This window comes from Bemisia tabaci, chromosome 2 (assembly GCF_918797505.1).
Source record: "Bemisia tabaci chromosome 2, PGI_BMITA_v3".
Classification (NCBI taxonomy): Eukaryota; Metazoa; Arthropoda; class Insecta; order Hemiptera; family Aleyrodidae; genus Bemisia; species Bemisia tabaci.
The window spans coordinates 29,910,413-29,936,922 of record NC_092794.1 but is presented as its reverse complement, the minus strand read 5'-3'; the positions used below and the strand labels follow the sequence as shown (position 1 = coordinate 29,936,922).

At 40.7% G+C, this 26,510-nt stretch overlaps 2 protein-coding genes across 26 annotated transcripts in view; one reads left to right on the top strand and one right to left on the bottom strand.

Moving 5' to 3' along the window:
- kermit (PDZ domain-containing protein GIPC-like protein kermit) overlaps positions 1 to 26,510 on the top strand; it is a 167,266-nt gene that overhangs the window by 96,221 nt on the left and 44,535 nt on the right. For all 25 annotated transcript variants that reach the window (XR_011899289.1, XR_011899290.1, XM_072297113.1 and 22 more), the window contains exon 5: positions 7,174 to 7,312. Coding sequence is in view for 23 of the 25 variants with exons in the window: in XM_072297113.1 (XP_072153214.1) it covers positions 7,174 to 7,312 (139 nt within the window). In the remaining 2 variants the exon portion in view is untranslated. The remainder of the gene's footprint in view (positions 1 to 7,173; positions 7,313 to 26,510) is intronic.
- LOC140224049 (uncharacterized) lies at positions 7,319 to 26,507 on the bottom strand. The gene is made up of 2 exons (XM_072297114.1): positions 20,005 to 26,507; positions 7,319 to 12,580 (listed from the first exon to the last, which is right to left on the bottom strand). The coding sequence occupies exons 1-2, from the start codon at positions 20,007 to 20,009 to the stop codon at positions 12,004 to 12,006; spliced, it is 582 nt and encodes a 193-aa protein (XP_072153215.1). The 5' UTR covers positions 20,010 to 26,507; the 3' UTR covers positions 7,319 to 12,003.

The window sequence follows — 26,510 nt, the reverse complement described above, 5'->3', positions numbered from 1 at the left end:
AAATTTTTCGTTCAAAAGAAATTTTCTAGACCTAAAAACTGGAAAAAAGCACATATGTTGACTTAAAAATGTGACATTGGGATTTTGACCTTTAGAATCTTAAAGTATGCAATTTTAGACGATTTTTCGTCCAAACCGGACCTCGATATCTTTCTTCGTTCAAGAGATATCGAGGTTCACAGGTTTTGACTTCCACCCCCCTAGCTCCCCCCCAAAATTTTTTGGGGGTCTGAAAATTTGGGAAAAGAAGCGCTCAAGTATGAGTAATCAAGTCTGAAGAACTTCCAGAGGGGGGCGAAAAAAGCCGTTTTTGCATCAAGCTCTTTCCTAATGCGCGGTCTAGATTGTATTATACGTCAATGCTCTAGTCCAATGTCATTATCTTATTCTGCTCCAAAAATCGTCGCTCCCCTGACGTAAGGGCGTATCTCGATTTCTACGGGAGCCTTGCTCTCCGTATAACTCTATGCTTTCCGAGGCTCTTGCGGAAATAGGGATACGTCCTTACGTCAGAGGAACGACGAAATGCAGCCGATTAAAGTTCCAGATGGCTGAAAATTTGCACCGGTTTTTTGTCGATGATTTGCGAAAATCAATAAATAGAGGTATTTTGATAGAACAAAAAAAATTGAACGTAGCTTAAAAAAAAAAAAAAAAAAAAAAAAAAAAAAAAAAAAAAACGAAATTGTCAAAACGGCGGCCGGTTTAAATAGGAAAAATCGGCAGGTTGGTTTCTTGCGAAGAGATTTGCATGAAACTTGGTGTTTTTAAAAAATGTACCAACGAATTCGTTGTTCTCATCTTAAAATGTCCCCCCCCCCCCAAACCCAAGTTTAAGACGAATTCATCGATGAAAAACCAAGATGCCACTTTGCAGCAATTTTGAACTTTAACGGGCCGCCATTTTGAACGGTTCAAGATATTGCCTTCGATTTTGCCCGATAAATTTTTGTTGTTTATGGTCTTCCAAACGACGTATCACAAAGGGGGGTTTCCGTTACAAAAAAGTTGGGTTCCATTGCCCTCTTGAGGAGCTCGCTCTAACATTTTAGAGGGACAATGTTGTTAAGTTCTGCTCTGATAAAATGTTTAACTTAAAAAGCTTCCCGTCTCGTCTCTGGTCTAGTTATTTAGTAACTTAACAACAGGTTATGCTGCCCAGTCACGTTTAATTTTCAAGAATTGTATTTTCCGCGTTTTCCGAAGGTTATTTGTGCGTTAACGTGATCGCGTGTGCGCGGCTCTAGTTTCACAAAATGGATGCCACCAAAACAACGCCAATCTCAATTGAAAAACTCAGCGGAAGAGAGAATTTCTCGAATTGGAAATTTACCATGAAAATGTTGCTGATTCATGAAGACTTATGGGAAGCAGTAACTGGCTACTCAGAAGATGACAAGACATCTGAAAGCAAACGGGCCAAGAATGATGCGAAAGCTCTGGCTAAGATTTGTCTCGCGGTAAAACCTTGTGTATTCTCGCATGTCAGAAAGTGTGAAACAGCTAAGGAAGCATGGGATGCTTTAATTAAAGCATATGAAGACACAGGTCTGTCTCGCAGATTGTCCTTACTTAGAAAGTTGTTTTCCATCAAAAGGGAACACCATAACTCTATGGAAGAATATGTAGATGAAATTCTGTCAACCACTCAAAAATTAGCTGATATCAATCAACCCATTGATGATGAATTTGTTGGAGTGATTATGTTGAGTGGATTACCTGCAGAATATGACCCTCTAGTCATGGCAATTGAAAATTCATCTGCGGAGATTTCAAGTGATTTCATCAAAACGAAACTCATCAATGAAATCGACCGACACACCGCTAGCGAAGAATCTGCCCTATGCTCAGGCGGTAAAAGGCTTTCTAAAGCCACAGGAAAACCAGTTAAGTGTTACAACTGTAATCAGCTTGGACATTTCAAGTCTCAGTGTCGGAACAAGCCAAAGAAGAAGAATAACTCTTGGGCCAACGAGAAGAAGAGTACTACAGACCCGACTGACCAGAAGCAGAAGACAGCGAAGGATGACACCTCACTTTTAACCAGTCTGTGTGTCCAGTACAGTAGCTCTGATTGGTATGTTGACTCAGGTGCTTCAGCGCACATGACAAATACTAAGTCATGGTTGAATGATTACTGTGATTCCAATTCCAGTATGGAAGTCACCGCAGCAAATGGTGAAAAGATGCATACTGCTGGTTGCGGAAATGTGCAAGTTTCCTTTGAAGACAGCCCTTTAACAGCGATCTTAAATGTAACATACAGGGTGTTTCAGACCACCCGTACCAGGCCTTTTTCTCGGTTGGTATTGGTCGTACGAAGTCGGTGACCGCGGAGATGAATAGGGAATTGACCCCAAGGAATCCGAATTTCGTGGTCCCAAAACCCCCCCACCCCCCTTGGGGGGTAAAGGGGGGGGGGTCACGATGCTAAAAGTCACGGTTCCCGACCGAATGGCGGATAGATCGCATCAGAATTGAAAAGCACGGAAAATTTCACGTGGAATTGACCCCTAAAAATCCAAAATCGGACCATCCAAGGCCCAAAAATGACCCACTAAGGAGGGGGCCAGTACCTCCCTCCATAATTTCTCTTTGGTCTCTAAATTGACGTGAATTCTCCAGAAAAAGACGGTTTCCCAGGTAATCGACCTCGAGAAATCCAAATTTCATGGTCCCGAAGCTCCTCTAGCTCCCCTTGGGGGGTAAACGGGGGGGCCGAATTTTGAAAATCGGGGCTCCTTTCCGAATCGCAAATTGATTGCATCCAAATTGAGGAGCAGAATACATTTACATCTTAAGTGACTCCTAAGAGTTCTAATAGACCCCCTGAACGGCAGAAAGTAACCCCCTGGGGATGGGGGCTTCGCCCCCGCCAAAAATTTCTCAAGATTCCTCTTTGGTCGCAAAATTGACGTCGATTCTCCAAAAAAAGACGGTTTTCTATGTAATCGACCCCGAGGACTCTAAATTTCATGTTCCCTGAGCTCCTCGGGGTCGATTACACGGGAGACCGTCTTTTTCTGGAGTATCGACGTCAATTTTGGGACCAAAGAGGAATCTTGAGAAATTTTTGGCGGGGGCGAAGCCCCCCTCCCCAGGGGGTTACTGTCTGCCGTTTAGGGGGTCTATTAGAACTCTTAGGAGTCACTTAAGATGTAAATGTATTCTGCTCCTCAATTTGGATGCAATCAATTTGCGATTCGGAAAGGAGCCTCGATTTTCGAAATTCGGCCCCCCCGTTTACCTCCCAAGGGGGGCTAGAGGAGCTTCGGGACCATGAAATATGGATTTCTCGAGGTCGATTACATGGGAAACCGTCTTTTTCTGGCGTATTTACGTCAATTTAGAGACCAAAGAGAAATTATGGAGGGAGGCACTGGCCCCCTCCTTAGGGGGTCATTTTTGGGCCTTGGATGGTCCGATTTTGGATTTTTAGGGGTCAACTCCACGTGAAATTTTCCGTGCTTTTCAATTCTGATGCGATCTATCCGCCATTCGGTCGGGAACCGTGACTTTTAGCATCGTGACCCCCCCTTTACCTCCCAAGGGGCGGTGGGGGGGTTTTGATATCACGAAATTCGGATTCCTTGGGGTCAATTCCCTATTCATCTCCGCGGTCACCGACTTCGTACGACCAAAACCAACCGAGAAAAAGGCCTGGTACGGGTGGTCTGAAACACCCTGTATGTGCCGAATCTTTCTACGAATCTACTCTCTGTTAGTGCCGTGGTAAATAAAGGTTTCGCAGTTATTTTCCGCACTCGCGGCTGTGAAATTTTTCGGGAAGGTGCGCTCTATACAGGGAAACCAGTTGCATCCGCAGACTGCATCAACGGCCTGTATCGCTTAAACTTAGTGCGCGACAGTGCAGCGATGCAATCAGTGACGGAGGTTGTTGAGCCTCAAGCTCTCAATGCTCTTACTTCGAGTGTTTCACCTGATATCTGGCACCGACGTCTCGGCCATTTACCCAGGTATGGCATGGATCTTTTGAACAAAGGTATGGCTACCGGCATAAGTTTTGACAAGCATGACCTTCAGAATTCCAACAAGTGTATTCCTTGTGTTATGGGCAAGCATGCCCGCAAACCGTTCAAATTTATGCTGCAATCGTGCGAAAGATCTGTTGGGCACCATTCACACCGACCTTTGTGGGCCCATGAGTGTGCAGTCTTTCAGTGGCAAGAACTATATCCTCACGTTCACTGATGACTTCTCTAGAAAGGTTTTCATCTATTTTCTGCGAACCAATGATGGGGTTTATGACCATTTTATAAACTTCAAGGCCTTTGTCGAAAACCAGACAGATAAGAGAATAAAAATTCTTAGATCCGACAACGGTGGGGAATACATCAGCAACGCCATGGCCAAGTTTTTGCAGCAGAATGGTATCTTGCATCAAAAATCTGTCCCCAGATCACCGCAACAGAATGGTGTTGCCGAGAGGGTGAATCGTTGGATCATGGAGAAGACTCGCTGCATGCTAGAAGATGCCAAACTTCCAAAAGACTTTTGGGCGGAAGCAGCCAACACAGCTGTCTTCTTAAAAAATCGTTCCCCCCACAGGGCTGTTGTCGGTAAGACACCTGAAGAAGTTTGGAGTGGAAAGAAAGTGGATCTATCTCATCTAAGAATTTTTGGCTGTGAAGCATATGCGCATGTATCAGATGAATTGAGGAAGAAGCTGGATGCAAAGAGTAAGAACCACATTTTTGTCGGTTATTCAGAAGAATCGAAAGGATATCGTCTCATTGACCCAGAAAATCCAAAGAAGATAGTGCGGTCACGCGATGTAGTGTTCATTGAAAACGGACAGAGTGCGAAACTGAAATCAGAAAATGCTGAATCTGAAATTAAAAGTTCCAATGATTTAGTGCGAATTTGTCTGGACAGCGACACGGGCTTGAATGATGACAACACCGACGAAGAACGTCGCTTCCCCATTAGGCAAAGGAAGAAAAAGGAGTTTCCAGATTACGTGATGTATCTCAGTGATGAAGTCGAATCTGTTCCAGTGACCTACAGCCAAGCAGTTAAAAGCAACGACAGCGCACAGTGGCAAATAGCGATGGAGAGAGAAATGCAGGCTCTGCACCACAACAACACATGGAGACTCGTCGAAAGACCAAAATATGTCAATGTTATTAAATGACATCCAGTCAATGGTGATCCTGAGTTCAAGGCTAGGTTAGTCGCTAAAGGGTTCACACAAGAGTTTGGCGTTGACTATGATGAGACATATTCTCCAGTCATAAGTAAATCTTCTCTCAGATTGCTCTTTAGTTTGTCTGCAAAATTGGGTTTAAAGATTGACCATGTTGATGTTAACAATGCTTTTTTAAACGGAGACTTATCCGAAACTATCTACATGGAACAGCCTCAAGGCTTTGTAGATAAAAATGACAAAGACAAAGTTTGCCTACTCTCAAAAGCTTTGTATGCTTTAAAGCAAGCGTCACGTGTCTGGTACGGAATGTACGACTCAGTTATGTTAAAGTTAGGTTTTACAAAGTCTAAATATGAACCTTGTGTGTACCTCAAAATTTCAAAAGATCAGTATACTATTGTAGCTGTACATGTCGATGACTCCCTAATTTTTTCTAATGATGAAATCACGGTAAACAATCTCAAAAAAGAGATGCAAAACGAATTTGACATAAAAGATTTAGGCACTGCACTGAGCAGTCTTGGGTTTAAATGTTGATCAATCAGCCAACATGATAAAAGTAAATCAAATTGCTTTTATTGAAGATCTGTTGACCCGTTTTAATATGACAAATTGTAACCCTGCTAGTACCCCTATGATTGCCAATCTTCAGTTTGAAGCAAGTGAGGAGATAGTCTGTCCCCCTGATGTCCCTTATCAATCATTAATTGGATCTTTAATGTATTTGGCAGTCAACAGTCGCCCTGATATTGATTATGCGACGGCTTACCTCAGTCAATTTAACACTAAGTTTACAACTGAGCATTGGCAAGCAGCCAAACGAATGCTACGGTACCTTAAAGGCACTAAAAACTTAAGTTTATGTTATAAAAAAGACGACAGGGACCTCATAGGTTTTGCTGACGCCGATTCGGCTCAGAATAAAATTGATCGGAAATCATATTCTGGCTATGTATTTTGTCTGTCAAGTGGTCCGATCTCCTGGATGTCGAAGAAGCAATCTTGTGTTGCTCAAAGCTCAACCGAGTCTGAATATATTGCCCTAAGCGAAGCGAGCAAGAAAGCTGTATTTTTGAGAGGTCTACTAAATGAAATCCTAAATGTTGTTAGACCAACGACCCTTTTGTTTAGTGACAGTCAAGTCGCTGATAATTTATCCAGAAATCCAGTTCTCCATAATCGTTCAAAGCACATTGATGTTCGTTTCCATTATATTAGAGAATGCGTTGAAAAGGGTACTATTGTCGTAAAGTATTTGTCGACCGACAAAATGCCAGCAGATGCTTTGACTAAGCCATTACCTGGCGAAAAACTTAGATTTTGTAGAAATGCTATCAACCTGATTTAAAAAACAAGTTTTGTATTTTCCTCTTTCCCGTAACCACACAATGTATTTCTATTTAGTATTTAGATTAAGGGAGCGTGTTGTTATTTTAATCTGTAATCCAAATACAAGAACTGTCCCTCTGTACGCGAAGTCAGTCTGTTCTCCCTGAGTGAGTGAGTCTCTCTCTGTTACATTATCTATACTCTTTGTAGCAATGTAGTGCTAAGTTGGTTCTGCTCTAATAAAATGTTTAACTCTGTTCTCCCTGAGTGAGTGAGTCTCTCTCTCTTACATTATCTATACTCTTTGTAGCAATGTAGTGCTAAGTTGGTTCTGCTCTAATAAAATGTTTAACTTAAAAAGCTTCCCGTCTCGTCTCTGGTCTAGTTATTTAGTAACTTAACAACAGACAAAAAGTAGCTCCCCTTGACGCAAGACCATTCTCCAAGTTTCGAATCTTTACCTCAATTGAGTAAAAAGTAAGAGGAGATATAAGGAATTTTTTTGATCACGGGGTCACGGGGTGTATGCACATGCATTAAGTACTCCAGCTGTTTGGTAGCAAAATAGTCTGCGACGTAAGATGCACTCTGCATGTCAATAAGATATTTTTAACAGTTTAGTAATTTGCGAATACATTTAACAAATACTTTATTTTTTTTTTCTCTTAATACAGGTTGGGGATCACATAGAAAGAATTAATAAAGTGTCTTTAGTTGGTAGAAGGCATTTTGAAGTCGCAAAATATCTCAAAGAAATTCCCAAAGATTCTACATTTACCATACGACTTGTTGAACCACTTAAAGCAGGATTTTGTAAGTTATTACTTCTGAATGGTTTTACCTTCTTTTCATGATCTCTTTCTTCTTACGCTGGGGTGTACAATAAGATGTCTGCTCTTACATGATTTTTTTTGAATGAAACCAACTCCTTATTTTTCCATGAAATTTTTAAAGATGTTTTCGGGTAGTGTAAAAAGAATATACGAACTTTTTCCCAATTCAAAGTGGCCCAGTGGCCATGGCTGGTCTTCCTGCACCATACAAGACTATCTAAAGTTCGGGACCCCCCCCCCCCCCCCTTATAATTTTTGAACCAAAAGTGCTAGAGACTCGAAAGGGGAATGTTCCCAGGACAAAGGGAACCGCTTTTTGGCATATTCAAAATTTCGGGGGGGGGGGGCGGCTTCCTTGAGGAAGGGGTGCGGAACCTGACTAATTTTTCAAATATGAACCCCTATCTTGTGATACATGATTTGAATGGGCTTAAAAAAAGAAAACTTTTGGAAAAAACCGATTGTTAGTATCTCAATTTCTAACTAAATGGCGACCAAAAAATGACGGAAAATGCGTTTTCTGGCTATTTTCCGACGGGCTCACTTGAAAAATGGTGTCCAGGGGTTTTTGGGCGCGAGAAAAATAAAGGAAGAGTGTCGTTTTGGGCCTTTTCCGGCCCCACCTGGATTTTGCTAAATGTTTCATATTTTCAAAGTACTATTCTTAGGTAGACTCTGTGCCAAATATTTTACCGAACGGAGCCCATGCAAGGGCGCAGCAGCGCCTCAAACCCAAAATCCTGGAATCGAAAAATAATTATTTTCATCGACTTTTTCTACTGTTATCACTCTTCCAGCAGATGATTCCTATGTATTTTTTTGCGTAATTTCCGTTTCTGGCCTTTTAAAGGCCTTCGATTAATTTTCAGGGGCCTTATGGCTCATTGTTGCCATTTTTGGCCCATTTTTAGGGGGTTTTTTCCATTTAACACATTCAAAACTTAATTTAATCCAAAAACTGTGTACATTTTTGAAAAGTACGTAAAAAAATGAATCAATGATGTTCAGTCAAATTTTTCCTACGTTGCCAAATGTCCGAGAAAATTGGTCCCAAAGTGTCAAAAACGGCATAACGATAAATCGCCGCGCCTAAGGCTCAAGAAAGTGGAGTACAACTTTCATATTGTAAGGGCGTAAAGGAAGGGGAAATAGCCCAACTCGCGATGAGACTAGAAAGCACTAAGGTGGCGATCACCGGCAAGTACGCATGTATGCAACACTGACCCCTCGCTGGCCGCTAGGCCGCCGCTATATAGTAATGCCCAAAAGATGTAACCCTGGCGCGGCACGCGCCAACGAAAGCACCTATCTGCGATCACCTCGGAAATACGCGATCTCTCACGTATGTCCGAGGTGCTCCTAACAGAGGCGTACTCTCAAGGTAGAGTACGTCTCTGCTACACGCCCCCTCCCTAAGAAAAGAAAGAAAAAAAAAAAAAAACTAAACGGTAGGCGGTGCACTGAACCCCAAAATTTTGAAGATACGTCACCCCATGCATACTTCTCGGTGGTCAGAACCCTTGCATTACTGTATTCAGATACTTAAAAGTAGGTTACAAAATTTCAATAGTCCCCCCCATAATATTGATATTTACATTTTCCCCAAACTAATAACTAATTTACAAAAAAAAAAACTGATGCATCCGCTCCCCCTGAGTGAACTGCCGAACGCGAGCAGCTGCCAACTGTCGGTTGTCCGAGCGCCTTGCCGTTACTCCAGAATCGCCATCCGTCCAGTCCCTTATGCGTGGTTTGCCGATGACCCTCGTCCGTTACGCCGCAGGAAAGGTTCCCAAGAAAAGTAGGTTGCTGAGATTGAGCGAAGAACGCCCAAAAGTCGCCCCCACCACACCAACCATGAAGAGGCTTCTGACGCTGACATCTCCCAGGTTGACAGAAAATGTCCGCTGCCATGATTGAGGGAAGAACGTCCAAAAGCTGCGCCCTCCGTCCATGTAGACCCGCAGAGTCTTCCTGCTTGATAGCCCGAGAAGAGAATGAAAGTTGTTCTCGCAGTAGCTCCAGATTAGAGAATCCTGCACTGCCATAGGCCCTCTGGATGACACCATCCTAGGGACGTAGACCAGCAGCCAGTCTGAGAGACGATGTTGATGCTCCAGGAATAGCTCCAGACCGGAAAACTAGCATAGTCCTGAGGCTCCACGATCAGTCAGACCACGAGATGGGACCCAACGGCCGGGACGGGTAAACAGACAGCTCCACAACACTGCGCAACTGAGTGGGTGAACGGTCCGGTTCTCGCACCCGGAACTAGACATCTGAACGATTCCTTCTGCGCCAGCGCCCCCAACCGACTGCTGCATCATCCTGGATCCCCATTGCCACTCAAGGGAATTGAAGCACCTCAAAATATAAGTTTCTGAAATGAACAAATACATACATTACAAAATACATTTTTACTATTCCAAAAAAAAAGAAAAACTGAGAAGAGGTCCTAATTTAAAAAGTCTCAAGAAAGTAGGATTCCAAAAAAAACAGAATAAAAGACACATAATAAATGGAATCTAAAAATAAATAATCTGCATACTTGCACTCTAAAAGAGTGTGGAATCTAAAAATAAATAATCTGCATACTTGCACTCTAAAAAAGTGTCGTACATTGCATCAACTTTGATGTTTTCTAGCCTCTTTTTTTTAAACTCAAACCATCCGAATATTCTCTTATTTATACAATTTTTAGTCCTAATTAATTGTTTTTTTTTATACAGCTAAAGCCCCTCATTCCCTGGTCTCTTGGGAAGGAGGGGAGGGGGTCGAAACTCGACGCCATCCACCACCGCCATTTTGTATCAGACAAAACAGACGGAAAAACTGTCCATCCTTTTATGACAGTAAATAGATGAATAAAAACTGGTAAAAAAAAAGTAGGCAAGAATAAGATAATCGGAACTATCGTCCTGCAGACGGACTCCCAATAGTCGCGGATGTAGCCCTTCTTAATTTAAATGCTAAAATAATCACTGCTACTACAGCTATACCCATGACTATTGTGAGGCCGCTCAGGTGAACTTGGACGGGAATACGAGGTTCCAATTTTCGCATATCGGACAAGCGATCCAGAAAGGCGTTAAGTTGCAAATCTCCTTTAACTTGTCTCGCATAGTCCTGAATGCTCGAGGCCAACGTTCCTCTCTCCTCCTCTTCTCTCAGCGCTTCCTCTTCATTGCGGGAGAGCAATTCAGTACCGTCGACCGAAGGGATCAAAGGGTCGTTCCAAATCCCACCCATTTCACGGGTGAACTTCGCTCCTCCGAGCAACATGAGTTCATCTGAACTCACGGTGCACTCCTTTACACCACGCAGTACTCCTGCTCCTGACAACTCTCGAAACTCGTGGCCCGTGCCGCACTTAATCCCCACTTTCGTCGGTTTGTCTACTGAGAAAACCCACTCGCTATTAATCTTTTCAAAGAAACTCGACTGCCCGATCAGTACCTTTTTTTTGCAACAGCTAGAGTTCCTAGAACTAAATAAAGAAAATTCACATGTATTAACAGAACTCGAAATTAAAGGAAACTCAGCAGGACATACAGTAATATTTACAGATTTTTTACAAGAGTTAACCGCCTGATAACCAAGAACAGTATAAACTTTAAAATCCGAGGCTACCAGGAGGAAATTACCTACATCTAGTTTGACGAAAGATCTCAAAATTTTATTATAAATAGGGACCGGGGTTATCTCCCATAGTTGAAAATCTAAACCTACCGTTTTAAGCGGGAGCCCCAGGGTTACCCACAATTCGTTTTGCTTAGTCTGCACAGATACTTCAGCCAGATCATAAAAAATTTGCAATGTTTTCAACGAAACTTTTGACACAAATTTGTACTCTTCCGTAATAGATTTCTCTCCGCGTAGTAAAACTTTTAACAGAAACTTCGGAGACAATAGTTCCGGAGACAAATAACTTTTTAGGGCCGCCTCCAGTCCTGCGCGAAGTTGGGCCCTGTCAAATCTTAATCTACTTACTTCAGTACTCAACTTACGCAAGTGGGTTTCTGTCTTGACCCAGCGTTGGGTGGTGTCAATCTCGTTATTATTGTTGACGACATCCCGCGCCAGTGAACTTAAAATCTTTGCGTTGCTTACCGCGTTTTTAACAAAGACATAAAGACGGAGCACTAAAAGCAAAAAATGAAGCTTCTAGAGCTTCTTTTCAATCACCTCTACTATTGGCTAGAGGATTGGCGGCGAAATCGGGACAAGTTTGAATTCAAATGTAGGGCGGGAACTAATAAATAAAATTGCGAAAACAAAGTATTTTAGGTTGATTTTTGCCCAAATTCAGGTACACACTCATATTTTATTAACTTTAGGTTAGTTTCGGTCCGTCGTCGACCGACTGATTTCATTTGGGAGTAACGTAGATCTAGAACTGTAACGGCCTGTTTGAACCTGCAGAACCACCATAAGCAGAAGAAAAACTAACTTTATCTGAGATTACTGCCTGTTACCGAGCAAAAGTAGGTGTAATATATTAGGACGCAGACCGAACTTTCTTAATATAATCGTTTTAAGCATTTAAAACACGTTTCGAAGAAGAAATAAGGAAAAATCAAGAGGACAAGTTCAAATCAAATTTCCGTTTGCCGCCATGGATTCCCGCGCTCATTTACACACTCACACAAGCGCGCAGCGCCGAACCTAGCTTCACTTTTTCCCCGTGCTTTTAGATACGAGCGCTCCGTCTTTATGTCTTTGGTTTTTAAGCATGTTCTGGATGACCAATTTTTTGGGGGTTACCTCCATCTCAAGTTCCTCAACTCGCCTTCCCAGCACGGAAAATCCGTTTTCCATCCCTTCTCTATCTTGGTCATCCATCACGCCTGTTATACTTGATAATAATCGTCCCAAGCCGTCGCACAGTGATCGGGTCCGCCGACCTCCAGGAACCAATTCCAAGAGAGCGTTTGTTTCCCCCTCATACTCGGTTAGTTCAGAATGTAACAACTCCAATTCCGTCAGAAAAGTGGTACTATTCTTCTCAGACTTAACTCCCATTAAATACGAGTGTAACTGCTGGAAATCCATTTCTAAATTTTCATCCTGTTTCTGCAGCAGAGTCAAGTTGTATTTTAGTACCACCGAGTAAGAAGTGGATGTATATGCAACCGGCCCCCATTTTTGAAAAAACACCCCAGACGACAGCTGGTCCACTCTCACCCCTTGGGAAGGGTTCCCTTCAGCGACTATGCTGAGAACTGCAAAAACAAGGAGGGCTGGTAAACTGAAACAAATAAAATTGGTAAGGTAGGATGGAAAAAAAATTAAAAGCAAAGCAAAACATTCAAGAAAGTTAATCAGGTTCAAAAATTTTTTTTAATCGGCTTATGTGAAAACGCTCTATTTTCCCACCCATATCGACATCATACAAACCATTTTGGTTTACAACTTCTGACACTATGACGCCCTCTTTGTCCCATTTTTTCCTTAATTTTTCGGTTACTCCAATTTTACGATTTGGGTCAAAAATCAACACAGCCTCACCAGGGAAATATTTGATGTTTTTATGTGATTGCTCAAACTCAGCTTGTTGACGCTCCTGAGCTGCAACTGATTTGAGGCGGATGAGCTTCCTAGTTTCTTCTAGATTTCTGACTCTGTCTTGAACTGTCATTGGATCCGCAGTTTCGGGGATTAAAGAGAGATCTAAATTTAGACGACTTTTTACTCCAAATAAAGCTTCCACAGGGGATACCCCTGTTGCCACATGAGGTGTGGAATTGTAAGAGAGACAACATGGTTCAATTAGTTGACACCAATTTCTTGGGTTATTCTTCTCTGTATAACAATTAATCATTTGTACAATAGTCCTGAAACTACGTTCCACCATTCCGTTTGTTTGATGCTGATAGGCAATGGAGAATCTTAATTGTATGTTTAATTTATCAGTCAATTCTTTCACCAAATTACTCCGCATCGCTGGTCCTAGATCGGTTCGGATTTCTCTAGGAAAGGTAAATCTACAAATAAAGTGGTAAATAACGTCCGCAATATTCTTGGCATCCACTGCCTGTACAGCCATGCCAAAAATATACCGATTAAATTGGTCCACTATATTGACAATATAATACTTATTCGTTATAGACCGACAGTAAGGTCCTGAGGCATCCAGGACTAAAACATCAAGGGGTTTTTCAGGCATTGGCAGAGGCTTCATGCCGCCAACTTTCTTCCCTGCAACATTCTTGTTTTTTTGGCAAGCAAGACACTGCTGCACATAAGCGGCACAAATTTTGTCTATGTTTTCAAAATAAAATTTTTCCTTAATTTTTGAAATTAATTTATTTTTCCCGAAATGGCCTCCCCCATTTCTCCATTATGATATTCGCTCAAAATAGTCGTGATCAACGAAACTGGAATTACTGTTAGCCATCCCGTTTTCCCATCAAAAAATGATTTCTTCATTAATACCCCGTCTTTTAGCTGAAACTGACGGGACAAACGTTCGACCTTTCGAGGCACGGTAGGATCGCTGTTAAGAGCTTTGATTAATTCTCCACAAAAAATATCTGCTTTTTGCTCCCTTATCAAATTTTCAAACCTATTTTCGTCTGTTCTTATTTCACAAATTTCCGTTTCATCCTCGCTCTCTTCCTCTTCTTTGGGCACCCCGACTTTTTCCATATCTTTAATGTGTCTACTCAAGAAGTCTGCCAGCGTGTTGGACTTTCCTTTCAAAAATTTAACTGTTATGTCATAATTGGCAATTTCTAAGGCTAATCGGTTCAATCTCAGTGTAGCGTTCCGAACTTTGGAGTAAAATTTTAAAGCTATATTATCTGAAAAAATAGTCGTGTGGTTCTGATAGCAATATTCGTGAAATTCCTTTAGACAAAAAACAACAGCTTTTAGTTCTAATTCAGTGCTATACCAGGTCCTTTCAGATGCTGTCAAAAGTTTCGATGCGTAAGCAATTACCTGAAAAAAACCATTTTCATGCTTATGCAAAATCGCCCCTGCGACACCGATGATGCTCGCGTCTGTTACCATAAATAGCTCCTTTTTCTCGTCAAAAGGTATCAGGACCGGGTCCGAAATCAGAATTTTTTTAATTTCCTCAAACTTCTGTGCGCATTCGAAAGTCCATTTGAACGGAACCTCCTTACAGGCGTCTATTAGAGGCCTGGTCAGGGTTGCCAAATTTGGAATAAAAATACGAATAAAGTTAAGCATCCCTAACAGCCGTTGACATTGCCTTTTCGTTTTAATCGGAGGCAAAGATACTATTGCCTCAATTCTTTTTGTCTCATTTTTAAAACCTTCAATTCCTGCTTCAAATCCAAAAATTGATATTTGCTGAAAACCAAAGTAGCATTTCAACGGATTCAAGATATAACCAGCTTCCATCAATCTTTTTAATACAATGCGGCAGTTTTCCAGCAATTCCGTCCATGAGTCTGCAAAAATAATGACGTCATTTAAATAAGGAATCGCCATTTTGTATCGCAGGTCCGAAAGGACCTTATCAATAAAACGCTGGAAAGTGGCAGGGTGGGTCTTTATACCAAATCCTAATACTTTATACTGGAAGTGGCCGTCAGGGGTGCTAAAACTTGTAGCCGCCCTTGATAACCCTTCGCTGGAAAGACTGTGTTGCCAAAATGCGCGAAAAAAATCTAATTTAATGAACCATTTTTTAGTCCGCACAACATCTAAAATCGAACTGATTCTTGGAAGAGGATACCTTTGGTTTTGTATTTTTGAATTTAAAACAGAATAGTCATTACATAGACGCAGCTTTTCCCGATTTCTCGCAATAACAACAGGACTCGAATACTCAGAGACTGAGTCTTCAATCACTTGCCACTTCTTCATTTTCGCCGTTTCTTGTGAAATAAACTTCCTATTGTCGCTGTGGAATCTACGCATGGGAAAATAAACCGGGGTTTCGTCTAGAAAAGTATAGGTCGTTGGTTCTGCCCTAACTTGGCCTCCCACAAAATCATCCTCGCTTTTCAAAAACATTTCATTGAAATCATGCAACACCTCCATCATCTGATTTTTTTGCTCTGATGAAAGTTTCGGATTCAAGTTAACCTTTAAATCCGTTGTTGATGATTCTGCATTCGTCGGCGCTCTCGTACAACTGGGTCCGCTCGGATTACTTTGAGGAAGGTCAAGTTCAGGCGTTACCTCGTCAATTGCAAAACAATCATACATATTCGTCAATTGCAAAACAATCATACATATTCGCCAATTCCGCCGTTGTTTCGTCTCTAGACCAGGTCGTAACCTCGTTTTTTGACTCATTGCTGACTCGCGGAATTTGAAAAATAGAAAAACTTTCCTCGTCGACGCTAGTTTTTAAACTGTCAATGAAATTTACTTCGGAGCCAAAACCTTCTTCATTCACCTGATTCATGAAAATTTCCTGTTTATTTTTTGCCCAGCCTGCGTAATCGTCTTCCAGCTGTTCACTTACCTTTTTTTCGCCTTTTACTAGACCGTGCATGACGGACTCTGGAAGGAGTTTCTGTAAACCGTGATACGCAATAAATGGATAACCGAGCAGTACTTTTTTCCGGCGATTCTTTATGATCTGCATTTTAATTGGAAATACCGAACCATTTTCCAATTCTATATTAACTGTAGCGGCTCCCAAAACTTCTAGGAGCGAACCGTCCGCATTTCTTAATAGTCTTTTCTCATTCCCGTCAATCTCTGATGCACTGACGTAGTCTGCGGTCGCGACGCATACGTCAGCGCCAGTGTCCAATTGGAGAATAGCTTTTTCCCCGTTAATTTTACCGTGGATTGTTAGTCTATTTAAATTTTCGGCTGAATTTACCTCTAAGTTCATACCCTGGTAAAAATGGCAAGTGTTCAGATCAGTAGCACTTTCCTTTGGAACAGACCTAAACACTGATGTAAGTGCTGCCGGGCGCTGATCTGCTACGTCAGTGTTAGGTCTGTTCCAAAGGCAAGTGCCTCTGATGTAAGTGGCACTGACCTAAGTGTCTCCGACGTAAGCGGTGTGGAAACTCCCAGAAATACTATAGAGGCAAAAATTTAGTTAATTACCGATCCGCCAGGTACGTTAATTCACTATTTGACGACCAGGGAGGGCTACTGTGAGTTTTCCATCACAAGTAATCATCACAATCTTCAGTGGACAACGCTCGTTCCCATGCGGTCTCCAATCTAAGTACTAACTACGCCCGACGTAGCTTATCTTCGGTGATCGACCTAGCGACTGAACCACTACACTACCTGCGCGTGTAAGTGCTAGGGGCGTAATTATGTCATTTCAGGGCCCCCATTGGAGTAATTTTGACAGCAAATGATGATTTTGTGTTTGAATTTGAATCCGATACTTAATTTTTTTTTATTATTCTTTTTCAATCAATCAACATGAAAATGAAGTTTTATATGTTATGTTTTTTTTGAAAAAAAAAAAAATGGAATGCATTAAAATTCAAAATTATAGCTGAGGATGTAAAAAAAATAATCAAAGTTGAAATGATACAAAAAATATAAATTAGCAGATACAAAAATTGAAAGTACTTAAAGGAGTAAAAAAGTTGGAAAATAATTAAAAATAAATTGGGAAAATTTTAAAAAAATTAAGACTGGAACATTTTAAAAAGAGTTAAAACTGAAAAAAATTTAAACCAAATTTAATTTTTTTTTTTACTCTTAAGTTAAAAAAATAATAATGCTTAAATAACTACATCTAAATACATATTATAGCGGTGATAATATTTTTACCGATCTCATTTTTTTGTGTTTTAATTATTTAAGTGCCATCATAAACGAAGAAGGTTAAACAAATTTTTCAAGAGTGTGGCTACCTAAACAAGTTTTCCTTCCCTCTTAGAAAATCCCCCTCATAAAAAATATGCCTCTCCGTAAGATAAAGTTTGTGGTCCCCGTATCCCAAGGAATATTCCCCCACGAAAATAAAATAGGGTGGGGGAAGAGGGAGCCATCTCTATTTTTGGGAGTGAGTGCGGTTCGATTAAGACTGATATCAGAGACTTACCTACCCTCTGAACCAAGTCCTGACCTCAGTCCCGCTTACCTCAAAGATATCTCTGCACTTAGGTAAGTCTTCCTCCCGACGTCAGTGCCTCTTACCTCAGTGCTTACTTCTTGGGTCAGTGCTTACTTCTTGGGTCAGTGCTTTAACACTTACGTCAGAGAAAACTGAACTGACCTCAGAGCAAATTGCACTGACCTCAGTGGAAAATTCACTGACCTAACACTTGCCATTTTTACCAGGGTATTTACATCAATTACGTTTAAATTAGTGTCTCTTACAAATTTATTACATTTAATTTCGATGACGTTTTTAATCAAATTTGCTAATTTGATTCTTGCCGATTCTGTCAGTAGTTTCTGCTCTGGGTGTTTACCAGGAACCCAGTCTTCAAACCAAATGATTGTAATGATATGAAATGCAATTTTCCGCTTTGTTCCGTAGCGCTTTCTAAAAATTTATTCAAGAATAAACAATCTGCCTCATTTGCTCTCTCTTGTCTCGGAACGCCCAAAACAATAACAGTTTTTTCCTCTGCTAATTTGTCTAGAAAGGAAATATCAAAGTTCTTTGGAAGCTCATGAAATTTATCTGATGCATTATTCGAGCCTCCCATGATTAAAACGACGTCACCAAGAGATTCATTGATCTGTTCCTGTCGATTTTTCCCCAAAATGTCTTCAAATCGAAATTTTTAATCCCCAGTGCTGGAAATGTGACAGTTTTCTTTGCCAAAAACTTCGTAAAGAGCAGATTTTATCCACTTCCCTGTATAATCTGAAAAAAATGAGATATTTAATTTTGTTTGCTCTCGTGATACCTTGGGCTCTCTTTTTGTGTTAAGCACTTCTATTTTCCCAATTTCTTTATCTTCCTCCCGACCTAGACTTAATTCTGGCCGGGAAAATCCCCGTTTTTTGGATAATTATTCCCATTTTGGTTGTTTTGGTTATCCATAGGATTTGTTCTGCATTGGTAGCCCCAATGTCCCATCCTGAAACATCGATTACATTGATTTTTGTGAAGCTTGAATGCCTGATTCCCTGGAGGGTAGTTAGAATTCGGTTGAACCTGCTGAGAAGGTTGTTGAAGGCTCTGAGGAGGGATTTGGAAACTCGGCGATTGGTACTGATTAACTCCCAAATGGTGCCACAATTTTCTGAAATTGTCTGATATAGATTCCAGTTTTCTCTCTATTCCATCAGATTGCCCCTGGATTAAATCCACTTTTGTGACCAAAATTCCCATTCCTCCCTCTAGCTCTTTTACTCTAGCTTCAAGTTTTGCGTGGTCATTAAATTGCCCCCTGTGTATTTGATTAACTTCACTTATTTCATTCACTGTTTTACTGGTATAAAAATTGTCTTCCTTCAACATATGCTTTGCTCTCGTAACATTGGTTTTTAACTCCGTGTATGAGTTATTACTACACATCCCTATCGCATTTTTATATTTCTCCTGAAGCCCATCTATAATCAAACTTGTCATCGTTTTTTCGGGAGCTTTAATATCTAGACGTCTAGCTAGTGTTCTTTTGTCTTCGATGTAGATTAAAGGGTCCTCAAATTCCCCTTGTTTACGATTACTAAATTTATTCCCGTCCAGATCTTTGTTCCCAAATTCCCCCACCAGTTTATCTTTAACTTCTTTAAAAGTCGCAAATCCTTCAAAAACCTCCTCATCATTATCATAGGAAGCTTTTGCTCTCCCAGTCAAAAATTTTCTGATGTTTTCGCGCTGGTATTGGTCATCCTCGCCTTTTGTATATCTCTCGTAGTCTCGTAAAAAACCTATTATGCTTATCGAACCATCACCAGAAAATTTTTGGGGAGCATCCTCAAATGCCTTCAAGAATTTTTTAAAATCGTTAGGAATTGCCAGTGCCATATTGTTTTCCGTGTTTTCGTAGATGTGCAAGTTCTTAGCTGTATTTGGGTTTTTAACCGTGCCCTTAGAAAAATTACTAACTGAACTAGATTCTCGCGAAGGTTCTGGCTCTTCGTACAAATTGCCTAGCAGGTCCTCTTGTTCACCTGTAAAATCGTTCCAAAATGGAGTAAAGTCGTCTAAACTCGCTGTCCCCGCAGGAGTTGAAGTATAATTCGGGAGCTCCTTTGTGTCGTAACTCTGAATTGGTGATTCGTAATAATGCTCTGAATTTTCTCCACAATTATCTAAAATTTCCTGATTTTCGAATTTCTTACGCTCTAGTTCCGCTAAGATCTTTCGATTATCTTCCACCCACAAATCGTTTTTGTAACTGTAACCTATTTTTGCTAGTTCTAATCTTAAAGCTGCAGAATTTGCGCTGTAAATATTTTTTATTCTACCCTTTTCGTCGATGTCCCACTCTGTAGGGGTCTCTTTCTCGTTATGATGTTTTTCGCGAAATATCACTAGTGCATCGATATCTATTTGATCTAATTGCTTGGCATACTCCCTGATTTGTATTATCGAATAATTTTTTCCTTTTTTGAAAACGGAGGGGAACTTGACTCTTAGGGTTTTCAGCACGTTTTCTGCTTTTACCTTTATAGTTCCCTCTGTAGTTGTGGAGAAGTTAATGAACATGAGCGACACTCAATAACACACAAAAATAAAATAAGCAAATGAGGAGAAGGAAGGGAAAAAAAGTACAAGAAAAAAAGAGAAAAAAAATGTTTACTCACCTCATGTCCTCGAGTTGTTGGGGTTGAGGACCGAAAAAAAAACTTCACTTGAATATACTTATACACCGAAATACACTTAAACTAACTTCTACCGGGCTTACGAAAAACTTTTTATTCACTTAAACTAACTCCTGCCGGGCTTATGAAAAACTGAAAAACTTAAATTAACTCCTGCCGGGCTTATGAAAAACTGAAAAACTTAAATTAACTTCTGCCGGGCTTATGGAAAACATACACTTAAACTAACTTCTGCCGGGTTTATGGAAAACATACACTTAAACTAACTTCTGCCGGGTTTACGAAAAACTGAAGATAAAAAAAATGACTCAAAGGAGTAGGGCTCGCGGTACCGGATCGTTTAATTTAAAAGACTTGCTTTTTACCCGGCGCATCTGCCATGTAAGGGCGTAAAGGAAGGGGAAATAGCCCAACTCGCGATGAGACTAGAAAGCACTAAGGTGGCGATCACCGGCAAGTACGCATGTATGCAACACTGACCCCTCGCTGGCCGCTAGGCCGCCGCTATATAGTAATGCCCAAAAGATGTAACCCTGGCGCGGCACGCGCCAACGAAAGCACCTATCTGCGATCACCTCGGAAATACGCGATCTCTCACGTATGTCCGAGGTGCTCCTAACAGAGGCGTACTCTCAAGGTAGAGTACGTCTCTGCTACAATATTGTACCAGGTAACAGCTCTTATCCATCCATACAACTTATTAAAATATCATAGTTGTACCTGGATTCCCCCATTTCATGTTAAAAATGTTACGTAAAGTAGAATAAAGCTTATTCTTCATTTCCTTGAACCCTAGACGTGCCATGTAATTCGACTTTTGGCATTTTCGGTACCTCAGGGTTGATTTTTCTCAATAGTTTGGCAACGTGGAAAAAAGTCATACACCATACTTAATTCATTTTTTTGCGTTCTTTTCAAAAATGCACATGGTTTTGAGGTCATATGAAGTTTTACATGCGTAAAATAAACAAAAACCCTTAAAAATCGAAAAAAATCGGCAGCAATGGTCCTAATGACTATTAAAAACGTAGCGGAGACCATTTTAATGGCCATAAATATACAGTATGCAAAAAATTACCTACGATACACTCTTAAAAAAGATGATAAAGGTCTAAGAACATTTAAAGAAGCCACCTTAAATTAAAAAAAAGCCCGCTAAGCGTGACTTCCTGGTCAATTTTCACATCGTGGGAATCCAGGTACAACTATGATATTTTAATAAGTTGTATGGATGGATAAGAGCTGTTACCTGGTACAATATGAAAGTTGTACTCCACTTTCTTGAGCCTTAGGCGCGGCGATTTATCGTTATGCCGTTTTTGACACTTTGGGACCAATTTTCTCGGACATTTGGCAACGTAGGAAAAATTTGACTGAACATCATTGATTCATTTTTTTACGTACTTTTCAAAAATGTACACAGTTTTTGGATTAAATTAAGTTTTGAATGTGTTAAATGGAAAAACCCCCTAAAAATGGGCCAAAAATGGCAACAATGAGCCATAAGGCCCCTGAAAATTAATCGAAGGCCTTTAAAAGGCCAGAAACGGAAATTACGCAAAAAAATACATAGGAATCATCTGCTGGAAGAGTGATAACAGTAGAAAAAGTCGATGAAAATAATTATTTTTCGATTCCAGGATTTTGGGTTTGAGGCGCTGCTGCGCTAGGGTGGCCCAAATTTGGCGATGTCGGAATTTTTTTGGTCTTACCCCCTGGAACTGTTCCATTTGATCAAAAAACACTCTCTGCCAAGTTTCAGCCAAATCGGATAATATTAACCCGTGCCGACAGAGCCATCTTTTTTATATGGGATTTTACATTGAAAAACACTTTTTTCCGGAAAAATCCATTTTTCGAAAAATGTCTAATTTCTAGAAAAAATCTGAGGTCATATTCGGCTTCAGCAGAAAAAATTGAGTGGGGAAACATGTATTGGACACTTCAAAAAAATTTTTTATCCCTCGTTATAGCGGCGAAACAACTGAAACACCCGGAAAGCGCTAAATAAGGGTAAAATGACGGTGATAAAACTCAAATAATTACGTGCGTCTGCATGTGAAAAAGAAGCTCATCATATGGTAGGTGTTTCGTAGGTACTTTTTTACGCCGAGTCCGAAAACGCTATCCATTTTTCTCTAGTTCATCAGGATTTTCCGGAAAATCGATTTTCTTGTATAAAAAGAGGATTTTCCGGGGAAAACTCAATTTTCAAGATATGAACCTCAACATGTGACGGGTGTGTTTCATGTGTTTTTTAACGCTGAGTCCGAAAATGATGTCAAAGTTGCTCCAGTACATCGGGCTTTCCCGGAAAATCGATTTTCTTGTAGAAACAGGGTTTTCCGAGGAAAACTTAATTTTTAGGAAATGAACGATCGACTTGTATTAGATGTTTTTGGTGTGTTGTTTAACGGTGAATTCAAAAATCATAACCGTTTCCCTCTATTCCACTTAGAGTTTCTGAGGAACGAAATTTTTCCCGTAAAAAAGGGAATTTTCCAGAGAAAACTCGGTACAATCGATTTCCCGGAAAATCCAGATGCACTGGAGCAACTTTGACATCATTTTCGGACTCAGCGTTAAAAAACACATGAAACACACCCGTCACATGTTGAGGTTCATATCTTGAAAATTGAGTTTTCCCCGGAAAATCCTCTTTTTATACAAGAAAATCGATTTTCCGGAAAATCCTGATGAACTAGAGAAAAATGGATAGCGTTTTCGGACTCGGCGTAAAAAAGTACCTACGAAACACCTACCATATGATGAGCTTCTTTTTCAGATGCAGACGCACGTAATTATTTGAGTTTTATCACCGTCATTTTACCCTTATTTAGCGCTTTCCGGTGTTTCAGTTGTTTCGCCGCTATAACGAGGGATAAAAAATTTTTTTGAAGTGTCCAATACATGTTTCCCCACTCAATTTTTTCTGCTGAAGCCGAATATGACCTCAGATTTTTTCTAGAAATTAGACATTTTTCGAAAAATGGATTTTTCCGGAAAAAAGTGTTTTTCAATGTAAAATCCCATATAAAAAAGATGGCTCTGTCGGCACGGGTTAATATTATCCGATTTGGCTGAAACTTGGCAGAGAGTGTTTTTTGATCAAATGGAACAGTTCTAGGGGGTAAGACCAAAAATATTCGCAAAATAAATTTTACTGTGTATAATTGGGCCACCCTACTGCTGCGCCCTTGCATGGGCTCCGTTCGGTAAAATATTTGGCACAGAGTCTACCTAAGAATAGTACTTCGAAAATATGAAACATTTAGCAAAATCCAGGTGGGGCCGGAAAAGGCCCAAAACGACACTCCTCCTTTATTTTTCTCGTGCCCAAAAACCCCTGGACACCATTTTTCAAGTCAGCCCGTCGGAAAATAGCCAGAAAACGCATTTTCCGTCATTTTTTGGTCGCCATTTAATTAGAAATTGAGGTATTAACAATCGGTTTTTTCCAAAAGTTTTCTTTTTTTAAGCCCATTCAAATCATGTATCACAAGATAGGGGTTCATATTTGAAAAATTAGTCAGGTTCCGCTCCCCTTCCTCAAGGAAGCCCCCCCCCCCCCCCGAAATTTTGAATATGCCAAAAAGTGGTTCCCTTCGTCCTGGGAACATGGGCCACAAATGGCAACAATGAGCCATAAGGCCCCTGAAAATTAATCGAAGGCCTTTAAAAGGCCAGAAACGGAAATTACGCAAAAAAATACATAGGAATCATCTGCTGAAAGAGTGATAACAGTCGAAAAGGTCGATGAAAATAATTATTTTTCGATTCCAGGATTTTGGGTTTGAGGCGCTGCTGCGCCCTTGCATGGGCTCCGTTCGGTAAAATATTTGGCATAGAGTCTACCCAAGAATAGTACTTCGAAAATATGAAACATTTAGCAAAATCCAGGTGGGGCCGGAAAAGGCCCAAAACGACACTCCTCCTTAGCAAAGTACCCAAAGCTTTTCGCTACCCATTTTTCGCCATTTTGTTAGAGGTTGATTTATTGACAATCGATTTTTGCCGGGGGCCCCGGACTTCTGGATAACCCGCCATTTTTTTGAAAATTGAGATACTGACAATTCGCTTTCCTCAATAGTTTTCTTTTTCTGTCCTTCCGCATGATGTATCACAAGGTAGGGGTTTAAAAAAATTTGGGTCCGCCCCCTAGGGGTGTCCCATTACGGACGGTGAAAAAAAAATTGCGAAATCCAATCGAGATACTTGCCAAAAATTTGCCTTCTTGTTAGAAAAACGAGAAAGTAAAAATCACAAACAAATCTCAGGGCCGTAGATAAAGGTTAAGAGGTCCCGCAAAGCACTTAGGTGGTTTTACCGTTTTCTCATCTTGGCGATCTTTGCAATTTCGCAGATTTTTCTTTGGAAAATGCAATCGAGCTAGAAAGTCGCAAATGCGAATAATGAGACTTCTGATACGATATTTCAAGAGATGAATAACAGTTTGGACCCACGAGGCTCAGAAATTCTTCATTCAAAGCTCTCAAAATGCGAAAATCAGCGATTTTAGCATTTTGTTGTAAAACCACTACTTGACCGTCGCTCAACTTAAATGTCGCGGTGTTCAACGCGGTGTTTCATGATGATCCCATCGGGGAAGCAAAAGTCCTTCAAGTATGTTCATTAGGGGTGTAAGAGGGTCACTTTGGCCAATTTTCGTTGAAATCAAACTTTGCGCTCATTGTTTAAACTTTTTTTTATAGATTTTTCCTGTTTTCTCATCATTATTTAAAATGATTTAGAAAGGGCAACTCATCTTCCACCAGAATTATACTCCTTTGGCAGAAAATGTGCATTGGTGGTCAAATCCTACCTCTAAAAAAGATTTTGGATTCAAAGCCTCCCAAAAAAATCGATATTGCCATATTGAGTTCATTGGAGTTCAATTCTGGTGGAAGATGAGTCGCCCTTTCTAAACCACTCCGCCATCGCCGCCGCCGCGCGTGCGGCGTTGATCGGAGGGCACTGGCAACAATGTGAGTTCGGTCGAGGAGTATGATTCGTAGAAGTGAGCGAGAGGGGACGTTCTCCTTCCGATCAACGCCATCAACGCCGCTCGCGCAGTTTAAAATAGCCGATTTTCCCGACCTTCGCTCCTTTCCGCTCGTATGACTCGCGACAAAGACATTTTTCCAGCGTACAGTAAAGATCTAGAGGGGTTACGAAGAGACAGGAACAACATGGGTACCTATCGGTTTTTCATCAAAATAAAAAAATGGCTTTTTTTGGAATCGGCCCGGACATGAAAGAAAGGGGGGTCTTTATTGAGCGTTCCGGCGCTTCGGAGGCAATAACTCGAGCTAAAGTTGACAAAACCCTATGATAATAAACATTTTCTGAAAGATCTCGTCACGCTAAAAACGCCTGTCGAACCCGCGTTTTTCAAAACCTCTCGATTTTCGAGTAACGAATTCGCTAAAATGTTGATGATTTTTAACTTTGACCCCCCACCGCGTCTCCCCAAAATTGTATGATGAAAAGCTATGTTGCCAAGTTGCAAAAATAATCTAATTATCTATTTTCAAAACTCTATTGCATAACCCGCAGACTGAAGGGGCAATATGTAATACTCCTGTAGTTCTTGATGCAAGAACTTCTTTTTTCGCCCCCCCCCCCTCTAGAATTCCTTCATACTTCGTCTATCGATTACTCATACTTGAGCCCTCCTTTTTCCAAATTTTCAGACCCCCAAAAAATTGTTTGTGGGGGTTGCAGGGGGGGGGGGGGTGGAAGTGAAAACCTGTGAACCTCGATATCTCTCGAACAAATTAAGATATCGAGGTCCGGTTTGGACGAAAAATCGTCCAAAATTGCATACTCTAAGATTCCAAAGGTCAAAATCCAGAAATCACATTTTCAAAACAACATGTGCTTTTTTCAGTTTTTAAGTCGGGAAAATTTCTTTTAAACGAAAGATACACAAAGATCTTAATTTTTTATTTGAACCAAAACCATTTTTCTAAATTGTTCGTCTTTTTCCGTATCCAACGAGTGGCCAAGAAAGCTGAGGAACCGAACGGTTCCGGAGTTATGAGCGAGTAAGTTTCCACTCAACGCGCGCCGACCGATTTTCGCGCGCCAAAATATGGTTCCAAAGCCGGATTTGGGTGTTAATGAATCAGATTTTATGTCCAAATAGTGCAAAATACACTCATAGGTATTCTTGAGGGTTTCTGAGTTCAATAATTACAGATACTTCCAAAAATTCACTTTTTTCCCGCACCGCTACTTGAGAGACCTACCGAGTGCCGACCGACCGGCCGCTCAAAATTTTTTGGGGGTCTGAAAATTTGGGAAAAGAAGGACTCAAGTATGAGTAATCAATAGACGAAGTTTGAAGGAATTCTAGAGGGAGGAGGGGGCGAAAAAAGTCGTTTTTGCATCAGACTCTTATCAAAATTGAGATTTTTACAGCATTATGCCAGATGGTCTAATGCCCACCCCGTAAACCCACAACGTATATCGTATTTTTCTGCACT